We start from the raw sequence: 15811 nt of genomic DNA on the forward strand, positions 1-15811 counted from the left end.
GGCAATGACCTCAAACAATTTGCTTTAAAGTAACATTATTATTCAGTTAAAGCTTACAGTTTCGTTGAAATTGCTCTTAATTATGATGCACTTCAACACCCAGAAGCACTTTTGAGGTGGTATGAAAATTTGAAGGGGGAAGCAGGTTGTTGAAGTATTTGAGTTGCCGAAAATGAAAGTTTAAAACACTGCTTATTAGTTGATATGCAATATAACTTAATTGAATTTATAACTGCCCATAAAAGAAAAAAAATGATGCTTTATCATGAATTTAGGGATTCTTTCATGGCTAACTCTATGCAATAAGAAATCATTTCTTTTTGATTGCACAATCATTGGTAGATGTTTATAGTATAACATTACTTTTTCATTCCGCCTAATCTGTTCGAAAGACTTGAGAATTTCTTCAATGAACAAACTCTTTCAGATTCTCATTCTACAAATTCCATAAAATTCAGCTGCTTCCACTTCTATTGATCTGAGAATTAACCATTTTAAAGGGAATTTTTTTCATGAAAGTAATTTTTGGTTTTCAGTATATACTCAGTGAATAAAATTTCAAATACTCTGTATGTAGGTTAGGGTCATATTGACCATTAGTGTATGGTAACATTGTATTCAAAATAAATTATTTTTTACACAAGGTGTTTTGGTATTACTAGTTCTATATCCCTTTGTATAGTTGTCTTAAAAAAAAATACTCGAAATCTTTGCAATAAAACATACTTATTTTCCATTCGATATAAAATTATTGCCGACTATCTGAAATATTCACTGCAAGTAGTTCTGAATCAGCCCCTGTCCAGTTCCCCCACCCAAATAATCCAAATTCATATTTATGGCAGTATTTTGTGAATGCGTTTTTGTCGAAATGCTCTATCTCCTGTTTTATTAATCTATGATCGGCTCAGTATATTGCAACCGCAAGGTACTAGATTCGATCCCGGGCTAAGAAAAAAATTTTCTAGTTGATACGGGTACGGGCCACCATTCACTATTGGGTTGAAATTAACAGTGCTGTGCGTATAAGGTGGCGTAAAGACACAGTAACAAAGCCTACACAGAACACAACTGATTCTCCGAACTCGTACAAGCTCACGGAGCTTCTAAGGGGTACTTCGGTACCTACGGAGAATCAGGATAATACTCGGGATAATATAATAATGATAATAATAATAATCATAACATAAAAACGAACAAGAACTCCAGAACTATTTCTTCTTCAAAGAAAAACTGAGGAACAACAGTACCAGAACTTATTTTCTCGAAAAAGACGGCGCCGCGTAAAGTTAGCGCCACAATTATAATCCACGATTTGCCGGAACTGTTCGAAATTTGTATCAGAAACTCCAGAACTCTCTCATATTTAGCCAGAACTAAAAAAAAAAAAATGTTTAAAATACTATTTTTTAAAAGAATTTGCGCCAACTTCACATGTGTTCACAAACCGAAATATTGGTTGAAACCGGTGTGAACCTAGCAGACCGTTTCCAGCAGACCGTTCGGCGGAAACACCCGAACGCGGTAACCAGTGGCGTACAGCCAAAATTTTATAACACGGAAACTATTCGTCGGAGCATAACCATATTTGGTGTGTAGGAGGTTTATATCGATGTGATTAACTACAGAGAAAATCAGCGACTCGCATAGGGATCCAGGGGGTGATTCGTCATCCCTTATATTTCGAAATTCGATAACACGAAAACTATTCGCCGGAGCATAACCATATTTGAAATGTAGGATCTTTATATCAATGTGATTAACCACACAAAAAATCAGCGACTCGCATAGGGATCCAGGGAGTGATTCGTCATCCCCTAAATTTCAAAATTTTATAACAGGGAAACTATTCGCCGGAGCATAACCATATTTGGAATGTAGGATCTTTATATCCATGTGATTAACCACACAAAAAATCAGCGACTCGCATAGGGATCCAGGGGGTGATTCGTCATCCCCTAAATTTCAAAATTTTATAACAGGGAAACTATTCGCCGGAGCATAGCCATATTTGAAATGTAGGATCTTTATATCAATGTGATTAACCACAAAAAAAATCAGCGACTCGCATAGGGATCCAGGGGGTGATTAGTCATCCCCTAAATTTCAAAATTTTATAACACGGAAACTATTCGCCGGAGCATAACCATATTTGGAATGTAGGATCTTTATATCGATGTGATTAACCACACAAAAAATCAGCGACTCGCATAGGGATCCAGGGTGTGATTCGTCATCCCCTAAATTTCAAAATTTTATAACACCGAAACTATTCGCCAGAGCATAACCATATTTGGAATGTAGGATCTTTATATCGATGCGATTAACCACAAAAAAACCAGCGACTCGCATAGGGATCCAGGGGGTGATTCGTCATCCCTTATATTTCGAAATTCGATAACACGAAAACTATTCGCCGGAGCATAGCCATATTTGAAATGTAGGATCTTTATATCAATGTGATTAACCACAAAAAAAATCAGCGACTCGCATAGGGATCCAGGGGGTGATTCGTCATCCCCTAAATTTCGAAATTCGATAGCACGGAAACTATTCGCCGGAGCATAACCATATTTGGAATGTAGGATCTTTATATCGATGTGATTAACCACAAAAAAAATCAGCGACTCGCATAGGGATCCAGGGGGTGATTCGTCATCCCTTATATTTCGAAATTCGATAACACGAAAACTATTCGCCGGAGCATAACCATATTTGAAATGTAGGATCATTATATCAATGTGATTAACCACACAAAAAATCAGCGACTCGCATAGGGATCCAGGGAGTGATTCGTCATCCCCTAAATTTCAAAATTTTATAACAGGGAAACTATTCGCCGGAGCATAACCATATTTGGAATGTAGGATCTTTATATCCATGTGATTAACCACACAAAAAATCAGCGACTCGCATAGGGATCCAGGGGGTGATTCGTCATCCCCTAAATTTCAAAATTTTATAACAGGGAAACTATTCGCCGGAGCATAACCATATTTGGAATGTAGGATCTTTATATCAATGTGATTAACCACAATAAAAATCAGCGACTCGCATAGGGATCCAGGGGGTGATTCGTCATCCCCTAAATTTCAAAATTTTATAACACCGAAACTATTCGCCAGAGCATAACCATATTTGGAATGTAGGATCTTTATATCGATGCGATTAACCACAAAAAAACCAGCGACTCGCATAGGGATCCAGGGGGTGATTAGTCATCCCCTAAATTTCAAAATTATATAACGGGAAAACTATTCGCCGGAGCATAACCATATTTGGTATATAGGATCTATCTATCGACGTGATTGACCACAAAAAAAATCAGCGACTCGCATAGGGATCCAGGGGGTGATTAGTCATCCCCTAAATTTCAAAATTTTATAACACCGAAACTATTCGCCGGAGCATAACCATATTTGGTATGTAGTATCGTTACATCGATGTGATCAATCACACAAAAAATCAGCGACTCGCATAGGGATCCAGGGGGTGATTAGTCATCCCCTAAATTTCAAAATTTTATAACGGGAAAACTATTCGCCGGAGCATAACCATATTTGGTATATAGGATCTTTACATCGATGTGATTAACCACAAAAAAAATCAGCGACTCGCATAGGGATCCAGGGGTGATTCGTCATCCCTTATATTTCGAAATTCGATAACACGGAAACTAGTCGCTGATTTTTTTTTGTGGTTAATCACATCGATATAAAGATCCTACATTCCAAATATGGTTATGCTCCGGCGAATAGTTTCCGTGCTATCGAATTTCGAAATTTAGGGGATGACGAATCACCCCCTGGATCCCTATGCGAGTCGCTGATTTTTTTTTGTGGTTAATCACATCGATATAAAGATCCTACATTCCAAATATGGTTATGCTCCGGCGAATAGTTTCCGTGTTATAAAATTTTTAAATTTAGGGGATGACTAATCACCCCCTGGATCCCTATGCGAGTCGCTGATTTTTTTTTGTGCTTAATCACATTGATATAAAGATCCTACATTTCAAATATGGTTATGCTCCGGCGAATAGTTTTCGTGTTATCGAATTTCGAAATATAAGGGATGACGAATCACCCCCTGGATCCCTATGCGAGTCGCTGATTTTTTTTTGTGGTTAATCACATCGATATAAAGATCCTACATTCCAAATATGGTTATGCTCCGGCGAATAGTTTCCGTGTTATAAAATTTTGAAATTTAGGGGATGACTAATCACCCCCTGGATCCCTATGCGAGTCGCTGATTTTTTTTGTGGTTAATCACATTGATATAAAGATCCTACATTTCAAATATAGCTATGCTCCGGCGAATAGTTTTCGTGTTATCGAATTTCGAAATATAAGGGATGACGAATCACCCCCTGGATCCCTATGCGAGTCGCTGATTTTTTTTTGTGGTTAATCACATCGATATAAAGATCCTACATTCCAAATATGGTTATGCTCCGGCGAATAGTTTCCGTGCTATCGAATTTTAGGGGATGACGAATCACCCCCTGGATCCCTATGCGAGTCGCTGATTTTTTTTGGAGTTAATCACATCGATATAAAGATCCTACATTCCAAATATGGTTATGCTCCGGCGAATAGTTTCCGTGCTATCGAATTTCGAAATTTAGGGGATGACGAATCACCCCCTGGATCCCTATGCGAGTCGCTAATTTTTTTTGTGGTTAATCACATCGATATAAAGATCCTACATTCCAAATATGGTTATGCTCCGGCGAATAGTTTCCGTGTTATAAAATTTTGAAATTTAGGGGATGACTAATCACCCCCTGGATCCCTATGCGAGTCGCTGATTTTTTTTGTGGTTAATCACATCGATATAAAGATCCTACATTCCAAATATGGTTATGCTCCGGCGAATAGTTTCCCTGCTATCGAATTTCGAAATTTAGGGGATGACGAATCACCCCCTGGATCCCTATGCGAGTCGCTAATTTTTTTTGTGGTTAATCACATCGATATAAAGATCCTACATTCCAAATATGGTTATGCTCCGGCGAATAGTTTCCGTGTTATAAAATTTTGAAATTTAGGGGATGACTAATCACCCCCTGGATCCCTATGTGAGTCGCTGATTTTTTTTGTGGTTAATCAAATCGATATAAAGATCCTACATTTCAAATATGGTTATGCTCCGGCGAATAGTTTTCGTGTTATCGAATTTCGAAATATAAGGGATGACGAATCACCCCCTGGATCCCTATGCGAGTCGCTGTTTTTTTTTGTGGTTAATCAGATCGATATAAACATCCTACACACCAAATATGGTTATGCTCCGACGAATAGTTTTCGTGTTATAAAATTTTGGCTGTACGCCACTGGTCACCGCGTTCGGGTGTTTCCGTCGAACGGTCTGCTGGAAACGGTCTGCTAGGTTCACACCGGTTTGGTTGAATAGTTTGTGGCACCGCCACGAAACAAATCTCCCATTCTCGATTTGGTGGAATCGAGGGTGGAATGCGGTGTGATTTCACTGCATGCAAAAATTGAGTATTGACTAGTGCGTACACCATGCTTTTGGAAATCTAATTCAAGAGAGTTTACTTAACACAAATAAAAAAAAACTTTTCATTTTTTCGACTATAATGGGGTGGGAAATTCGAATCACCAATATATCGTACTTATTATGGCGAAAGCGAGAGAGAAATGTAATTCTTTCTTGTTTATCGAAAATACCAGAACTCATTTTTGTGCTAAAGACGGTGCCGCGTGAAGTTAGCGCCACTGTCGGCGCCACTAGATCTGTTTTTTCCACGATTTCTCGTAACTATTGAAAATTCGTGACAGAGCTCTTTCAATTCTACCCAGAACCAAAAAAAAATATGGTGTTTTGAAAAAGTGTGGGCACCAAGTTCACTTGACTATTTTGAGGCACCCGTTTTCAGCCGAAAGAAGAGATGAAAGAGAATTCGTAGTGAATTTAATTGATAATGCCTGTACAAAATGTTTTGATGATTAGATTATTCATTTGCTTAGTGGCAACGAGAATTTAATCGTTGTTTAATGAAACGGTTCGGAGACGGTGCAAACGAGTCATAAGAGTGTTTTTACAATTCTTCACAATAAATTTTCTGAATAATATACAGGGTAAGCCTTTAATTCGTACAAATATTTTAACAGTAGATTCTTGAGGTCAAAAGAAACCCTTTTTTTTTATACCATTTTTTTCGAATCGACTCGATCTCGGGCTCGATTTAAAAAGATACAGGTTGAAAAACCATAAAAAAAAAGTTTTATTGAATAAAATGAATTTTGGAATAGTTTTCTCATCTACTTGATGAATCTTTTTCAAACACCAGATATCACCACGTCTTCCAGTTTTCTCTTTATGACCATTTAAAAATATCAAAAATGCAAAGAACCCAATGGACGCTACGTATGTAATGAATATTTGAACATTTTGTGAAAACAAAGTATTCTTCATATTTTCTCGAATAATTCGCCGTTTTCTAGTCATTTGATGTTCGAAAATAAAAAATATCTGTGATTTTCAGAAAATTAAGTACTTTGGCTAAATGCAACTCTGTTTAAAAGATCCACAGATGTGTTGTCATATACTTAGCTTGTCTGTTCTGACGGAATTTTGTTTCTCCAGGGGTGGAATACCTTATTATGAAAACTTAAAATCGATTTATTTTTTTATCAGGGCCCAAGCAGAAAAAATGATATAGGAAAAAAGCGAGGAAAAAAGTGTTTATTTTGTACACAAGAATATACTTTTAAAATATTTGTAAGAGTCAAATACTCACCCTGTATATTCTGCGTTCCATTTACCTAGAACTTTCATGAAACTGAAAAACTGAAGATAAGAATGCGGTTTCCATGCATCCATAATGAGTATACTATCGTATAGATATTATGAATGACCTGGTTTTTAGGAGCATTTTTCGTTTTTCAAACTTGGCAATGATAAAAAAAACTGCAAAATTGAAAGTCGCATTGTTTCCAGAATTATCAGAATATTTTATCCTAGATTCCATCTATCACAATTTCAAACTTCTCACAAGGATTTACGGCCGGTTTCATAATAAAACCTTATGTCGCTTTAATTTTAAAGCCAGTTTTAAAGCTTCCTTTAACCCTACTAAAAATGACACTAAAGGAAGCTTTAAGCTTAAAGTGACTTTAAATTTAATTATAAAACCTGACGTCATTCTTTCCAAATTGTTCATGATATTCAAATTCATCACTTATAAGAACGGTTGTACAGTTCAAATTCGAGCCGAGTTCAACATCGAACCTGTCAAAATTGAGCTGGACTCAACGAGGGACTCAAATTTAAACTTAGGTTGAACTTAAACTGTACAACTGGGACAAAGTGTTCCTAGAGGTATTCCCAACCAATGTTGAAATAAAAACTTGGATGAAACTTATGCGATAAAAAATGGTTTCTGCAAATTGAAATTTCAATATACAGGCTGCCCCAAATTCGAATCTTACTGAAAGCACTCTGAGAAATATCTGAACGTAGATCATAGACATCTTGATTCATTTTCGAGTTACAGGCTCGGGAAATAACTCTTTCAAATATTTTTTTCAATAATTCATTTCCTTGTATGCTATCTTTAACTTCACCCACCTGAAGATGCTATTTTGATAGCGAAACAAGTGTCGTGGGTTAAAAAATGATTTCGATGATTTTCCGAGTAAACCTTTTTCTAAAGTTTCGTTTTCGTGTTTAAAATACAGCTCCAGATACAGCTTGAAAAGTAAAAGGCGATCATTTACTGTACACGATTTCGACAAAAATAATAATAACGCAGATAAGTGTTCCCGAGAGTGTTCCATTCGGTAAACATAGAAAATAATTAAATGGCCAATATTTCAAGTGAAACTATGTTATTTCAACGTTTTTCCGACAAACTCTTCAAACAGGTGTGTAAATAATTACGATTTCTTCACGATTTCTAGTACAGCATTTCCGCAATAACAACAATTAGTTGAGAAAGTTCGCAAGTATTATAAAAAATTTCAGGAAGTTAGCACCAAAGAGTCTGATCAAAATCGGCGCAATCTTATATCGCAATTCAGGAAAGTTGTCGGAAGCCGGCCGGTGTGAAAAACATCTTATCATAAAACGAGATTAGGAAAGGTAGGTAAATAAGAAAATAACCGAGAAAATATCTGTGTTGATAAGACTATCGAATGACCCATTATATTCATTCATTAACAATTACTTCCATTATGAAAGGCTCCATGAAATGTTAGTATGAAATCTTTGGATTTGATTGTTTTTTGTTTATTTCATTGTCGCAAAGTAAAGAAAAATCCAAGGAAAAATCATTATTATTAATACTCATTCATCAGAGTGATCCTCGGAGTGGTCTATATGTACCTACATACTTTTTCCCTATGGAAACCAAACAATTGTTTGTAGATACATAAATTGCAACACAAACAACGCCCATAGACTAAGGGCAATATTACTTTATCATTGAGAGACAACAAGCTCGCCAAAAAGTTCATTTTTGAAAAAATTAATAAGGATAGGCTTGCAATAGGAATTTTCTTCGAAATTTTCACATATGCTTTGACACCTGTCAAACCGATAACTGATTTAAAATTGCTGGGAATTCGACAAGTCAAGCTGAATGGGATTCAATATTTTCGGACCTTTGCTTTGAAATGAACAGAATATTATAATTTTTTTGGCAGAACTTTCATCATTCCTTATTTTCCACAAATCATTACAATTAATGACTAAAAAGTCCATTCAGAATTGAAATGATCATGTAATTCAGTGATAATTCATTCAACATTCCTATTCTACTTCAGCTTGCAAGTTGATTGAAGATACTTTCGATTTCATTGGTGTCAGTAGAACTGATATACATTTGAAAAAAACAAACAAACTTTCAGTGGAATTAAGTAAATAATTGAAAGATTACTCACTAAAAGTGGTCCCGGGATGTCATTTTTGCAGACTTCTTCTAGGGGCACCCCAAATTTAACCTTCTCCAACCTTCTGGGATAGGGTCCTGAGGGGTGACCACAAGAAGTTACAACGTTGCTGAAGGTAGCAGCTCGCCTATGCATTCTAGCTGCCCAGCTACTCATTTTCACAAATTAATTATATACTGATAACAACAATAATAAACACACTGTCCGCCGGAGTACAAACTAACACTCATTTTCATAAAAACATACTCATAATATAATGGTACTTGGACAATTCCACATAAAAAACTTGAATAAGAGGCACTACAAAAAAGTCTGTTTTGAGCATTTAATTCCTCCGTTCCGCATGTTCATCCTTAAAATACCACACCTCCTACACTTCACACAATAACCCAAAAATCAATGGACGGTTTTAAGTTTTTCCACCAAACACCTCGGCTGTCGAGTATACCATAGAGTTCATAGACACGGGTAGTGAATATTTTTGTTTGGGGGAATTTCAATTCAACTACACTGACCTAAAATCGGTCGCCTCTGAGCAGCTGCGAAATTTCGGATCATAGAGTTATGCTTTGTGCTTCTTCTCAGCCAAAAATGTACGAAATTGATGGGAGTAATTATATGCATATCTGAAATAAAATTCTTATATTTTTTGCTTTCTCTACTGCCTACAAATGTATCAATTCAATCCCTCATCATCAAAGGTTATATTTACCAAAGAGGAATCTTTGTAACGTGCGTTCAAAAAAATTCGTCGTCAAGTAGGCTATGGAATTTTGAACGTCGATATTTCGTGTCTAAACGTAATTCTTAGCTCGTGCTATACTATTTTCCAGGTGAACTGTCATTTTAGCATTTTGGATTGTTGTTGAATTAAAATTAACAGCAAATTATAAAGATGGTTTTTACGGACGTGTGAAAGGCTTTTACTATTGAATCCTACTTCAAAATTGGGAAGAAAATTGAAGAAGAATGGAAATATTTTGTTCCGGCGACTTCATAGAAGCCTATGTTGCTGTAGATCATCAGCCTTCAAAATTTCATAGCCTACTTGACGACGAATTTTTTTGAACGCACGTTATTTACCTGACAGTCAAAATAACCTAACCTAACTCAACCTAACCTATACAACTTGAACTTGACATTTAAAATTTCAAAAACTAAAAACATCTACAAATTCCTAAAATTTCAAGAGCCAAGGCAAAGAAGAGCAGTAATCTTTCTGAAAATGTTTGCGACTTCAGAAAATTATTGAAGCTGGAAATCAGGCTAATGAAAGAATTCATTGGAAGCAAACTAGTATCATTCAATATGAAGAGGAATAATCAACACAAACACATTGAACTAAAGAAGTTCAATGCACAAACACAATGTTATAAAATTGATGGAATTACTGAATAGCTGTTCAATTTCACCCAATCAAATTACTGTGTATGTAGTCCAAAGACTACACCACCATAACTCAAGTTTGATTTATGCTTTTCGGAAACTCATTCCCAACTCCAGAAGTGTACTTGAAATTTTCAGATTTTTGGATGTAACACTACAATTTTTTTCTGGCGTAAAATAGTTGATTTCACATGCCTGCATTAATAAACTTCAATATTAAATTTTTTTTTACAGGCCAGAAACCGTTTTAGGAATTAGGTATCAATTACTGGCCAGCATAAACCAACCTTTAATTAAGTAACAACTTACTTGGAAATTAATGTACTGCAACTAATTCAAAAAACATCAGATCATATTTTAGAGAAATATTTGTTACTCGTTACAAAAATCAGTTTAAATTCCTTCCCATATATTATACAGAGTGACTTATTTTAAAAGATCCACCAATATAACTCCTTCGGAAGACCCTGGGTAAAGAAATATTTCAAAGAAATTACAGATTGTTAGACATACTGGTCGGAGTCACCAGACCTGCCAATCACCAGATTTAACAAGTCTTGACATAGACAGTATTTCTGTGGAGGATATTTACGAAATATTTCAAAGGCACCGACAATTAGAGACAATATGATGAAATGAACCATGATTTCATCCAGGTGCAAACCGCATCATATGCTTTCATCATCTATCCGAAGCTTTGAACAGAGGATAGTACAGTGCATTCCTAATCATGGGGAAACTTTTGAACATTCGATTGGTGAAATGAAATTTTTATTGTGGTTTTTTTTTGTCTCTCACTTTTTCAAATAAGCTCAGTGGTTTGTGTGTAGAAGATTTTTATCATAACATTTTTGGGCATAACACACTTACAACAATCCAAATGGAAGAGATGAAATGTTCCTAGTTTTTTTTACAGAGAATAAGATTCTGCAAAAAAATTTTATATTCCCCATTCAAAGAATCTACTTGATCTTGAAATCTCCATGGTAAGATTGAATGTCTGCATTTGATGTCCCTGAAGACTCGAAAACTTTTATTTGAAACATTTCTCTCCTTAAGATGATATTTCAGTGAATCTTTTGAAATGTCGCTTTAAAGGTACTTCTCGTATTATTTTCAAAGTAACTTGCTTGTTTGTCTTTTATTTTTAGAATCAAATGATCTTAACCATCAAAACTTACACATTTCATCATTTATAAAATGATCATTATAAAATGAACTTGTTATAATCCATATTTGTTACTTTTTTAAACAAAATATGCTCAATATAAATTATATGGCTGATTGAAATTTTGATCAAATTATAAGGAGTTCTCAGTTATTTGAAGTTAAAGCCCAAAGAATAAATGCAAAAGTAGGGAAATCCGAATATGTAGTAATATCTCAAAACTATAATTTTAATACTAGCAGGCCTCTGCCTGGTAGAGGTATCTGGTAGATGTGAAGTAGCGACCGTAACGATCTTTCTTTTTCACATCCTATATACTGCTCTCATTTCTCTACCCCTTACCCAAACAAAAGGGGGTACAAACTCATGAAAATGATGATAACGAGAAGCCTCGGAAACAAGTCGCTGCCTGGGTATCGTCCCGGCATGTCTGGACATGACAGAATGCGGGACGTCGGTGGCAGGATGCTGAGGAAGCGCATTTCTGCTGCTGAAAAAGCTACAGCTCCAAATCATCAACGGGTTCAATCCGATTGCCGACTCAAACCGCGAAAGGTTTTTCAGCCAGTGCTCACCCAAAGTGAACAACGTCCATGAACGAAACTATTGTGTGCATATATAACACCATCACGGGACTAGGCCAGAATACAAACAACTATTAAAAAGACTCCATGAGGAATTCTGCAATGCCTACCCAATTGTAAATGTTACTGAACAAAGAGTAGTACTGGTAGAATCGCGTGACTTGGGACAGTCCTGAAACTTGGGACAATTACCCCCTTGCAGATTTATTTGTTTCTTACCATTTATGAGTGAAGGGCCAAACTTATAAGATTTTGTGTAGCGTCTTTTCTGTTAGTTCAACGACTAATTCCTGTTGAGTTTGCCGTGACCAGACCGTTTGAATTGACAGGAAAAATTAACGAATTCAGGAGAGTACAAGCGCGTTTTTTTATGGCCCTCCCAGCAAACATTTTTAACTCGGCCCAACGTTGGGTTAGTGCTGCGATGTTAGAGTCGGTATACTGCAAATAGTGTCACATCGGCCGACAGCCGCCCGACGGACTATGAGCCGACATGTTGCAGAGTCTGCACACCGCAGATCCGGTGACGATTCGACTGTGCAAAAACACATCGGTTTAGCGTCTAGACTATGCTTCAAATACGCTCCTCAAATTAATCGTTACGACGTCGGTTCAGCTTCTACAAAATATTGGAAGAATGCTTTTACAATTGATCGGCACCACGTCGGCTTAACGTCTAGACAATGCTGGGAATACGCTGTTCCAATTGATCGGTACAACGTCGGTATAATATATACATACCTGCAATACTAATGCTCGTTCTCACCAACAATCTCTAAATTTTAAGGGACACCTAAGCATATTTACGTGACATTTCTTACTACTCATGTACGATTTCTTTCTCATCAGCTTTTAGGAGACACTTAATACCAACTTAACGTTGCTAAAATTGAATTCGTACTAGAGTTAGAAAGAAATGCCAAGTAAATATGCTAAGGTGCCCCTGAAAATTTGAGAATCATTGGTAGAAATTGGCAAATCCAAAAAAAATTAAATATGAATTATTTGATCAATAATTTCTGATCTTTGAATGTTTCTTATGAAATCTCGGAATCATTTCTCATGTTGAAGGAGATCTATTTTTTGAAACCCTGCAACACTTCAATTGTGATTAGGGCAAGAAAATTTATACAGCCAATTGAAAAGAACCTTCATATATTCAAACAACTTAAATATAACGCTCATATAATATTATACATATATAAATACTTGGTTGGTTGAAAGAACACATAAAAACGACTAGCTTACTTGAAAAAAAAAAGTATATATTTATTCACTGCTCATTATTGCCTGCTTCTTTTTCCTCCGCTCTTTTCAATCTGCCTCCTGCTCTGTCACCGGCATTGCGAAGCCAATTCATTACATGATTCATTTCCACATCAGTGGCACTTCTTGTAATAGGATTTATCCTTAACAGATCCTGGATAATAGAATTATTTCATTATTTGTATAAAATAAATTATTGAATTTCATATAGAATATCATCTCATATGTGTTTAAATTAATTAAATATATGTCAACATGCAAAATATGTATTCAATTTAACCCTCTAATACCCAAGTCCGCCTTGAGACTGGTTGCATATAAGTGGATACAAAATTATTCTGCCCATGTCCGCCTTCAGTATAGGTTCATTTTGTGAGTATACAGGTGTTAATGTAAATCAGTTAACTATTTGCGAAAAAAAGATGCAGATTACATAAGCTAATTTGAAACTATACGGAAATAATTTTGAAAAAGAAAAAAAAACTTGGGCATTAGAGGGTTAAGTAACTTCCTTACATTAAAAAATGTCAACATTTTCGATCAATACAACATGAAAACTCACCATGATTAAGCTCAACAATATTCGCCATTGCTTCTAATCCATTTTTATTATTAATTCCTACCCGCCCAATTCAGGGAAATTCCTGATTCATGGCTTATTATGAGTTAGATTATTTTGCGTGTTGTCTCTGCTACGTCCTTACCACCGTTGAGGCCAAATTTGGACAACTGAAAAATATTTGTATATATAGATTTTTCTTTCTTTCAAATTGTAGAATTTTTTCTCTAGAATAAAAAAGACCAAAACCAAAAATTGAAAGCATATCCCAAAAGAGTGGATACATAATTCTACCTACACATTTTTTCGAATATTCTAGATCATATATAAGTATATCAGCATCGAATTTCTTCAATTCTTCGTACCTTTTTATTTTGATGGTGTTTTTATCCATTTCTATCTCTGCATTTTTTTTATCTCCATGCAATCTCAAAAGATCGTTGAAGTACTCGGTTCTAATGATGGTGATGTACTACTTGGACCTAATATTTCGAGAACTCTCTGTTTCACGTGATGATATTCCTGACGCCTACTCCGACGTTTATTAGAAATAGAAATACTATTTTATTTTGATTTCTTGTACTCACCTGCCCTAGGACATCACTGTTACTATGTTAATACAACACAACACAACAAGGAAGTTTTCAGAAAGAAAAATTTCGTCAAATAGCCTACTCTTAAAAACTCTTTTATCTTCGAAACACGTGCACACGTACGCCGCCTGAATGAAATAACGCTTCGATACGGAATTACGGAAATTAGATTGTCTGGAAGCTCTTATGCAAAATCCCGCGAAATTTAAATAGTACAGCTTGACCTTATGTTAAGGGTAAAAAGCGCTGAAGATGCATCTAACCACAACCGATCCGATGAATATAAAACGCCAAGAAGTTGCTCATCTAACAGCAGCGTTTTGCCGACGCTGGCTAGATGCTCATGTTTCGCCACATCTTCAGCAGCGTAAACCATGTCCTCGGATCTTCAAAGGTCCGATGATGTGTAACAGCAATACGCACTTCGCCAGCAGTAACAGCACACAGCCGACGATTTACCGACGATAAATGTTTGTTGGGCTTATACTTTCTACTGTTCTGTAAATGAGTTTCACTTTATGCATGTGTAATTTTTTTTTCTGGATAAGTGGGATATGTTGTGAAACAAGGTTTTTACAAATCAAACGGCAACACGGATCTCATTCATTTATTTTGTTGTTTCATAGAGGGTGACTTATTAAGACAATGCCGAATAGATACAAGCGGCGCATTGGCTGCAGGAAATATGCCGATTTTTTACAGGATATTATTATTTACGTTATTTTCCCAAAGAAATCACCAAAAAGAATGAAAGAAATCAAAGCACCCTTGTTTTGTTTAGTTTTTTACATTTGAGTTTCAATAGGTATATTTTCTTTCGCTGGGGTTTATCATTTAATTTCCTTACCGAATTTCAACTATATAATCACAAATTCTAATTTTTCAAAACTATACACCGTCCCAAGTTACCTATTTCATTCGAGAGTTGAGAAATAAATGGATTTCAACTTGAGTCCCAAGCCTCCCAACTCCGGTGGGTGACTTGCGACAACTATATTTTATTTTTTTTAAATTTATATCCGAATTCTGAAGTATGGTATATATCCTAATCAATAGTCTGAGCATATGGTAAATTTATCGTTTAACGCCCCCTCGGATTTTTGCATTAAAATTTTTTTTTAGTGGAAAATATGTGTTTTAGTATGATTCTTAGTAGTTTTCAATAATGGCATTGTGTCCGAATGATTTAAGGAATAAGAAAGAAGCCACCTCAGCTCTTATACTTGAGGTGACAATCTTGACAGGAAACTGATGAAACCAATAATAATAATTTAATTGATGCGTGAATTCTGAATGCTTGAACTAATCCTTAAAATCGTCCAGGATATGCTAAT

General features: G+C 35.7%; 1 protein-coding gene across 3 annotated transcripts in view; it reads right to left on the reverse strand.

Moving 5' to 3' along the window:
* The window catches only part of LOC123309128, a 58639-nt gene extending 49177 nt beyond the window's left edge, over positions 1–9462 (reverse strand). For 2 of the 3 annotated variants that reach the window (XM_044892046.1, XM_044892045.1), the window contains exon 1: positions 8913–9460. In XM_044892046.1, the coding sequence (XP_044747981.1) occupies positions 8913–9077 (165 nt within the window). In that variant the 5' untranslated portion in view covers positions 9078–9460. Of the gene's footprint in view, positions 1–8912 lie in introns of all 3 variants that reach the window. The other variant, XM_044892047.1, reaches the window with a different exon arrangement.
* Between the last annotated feature and the right edge of the window lie 6349 nt (positions 9463–15811).

This window comes from Coccinella septempunctata, chromosome 3 (genome assembly GCF_907165205.1).
Source record: "Coccinella septempunctata chromosome 3, icCocSept1.1, whole genome shotgun sequence".
NCBI classification, from domain to species: Eukaryota; Metazoa; Arthropoda; class Insecta; order Coleoptera; family Coccinellidae; genus Coccinella; species Coccinella septempunctata.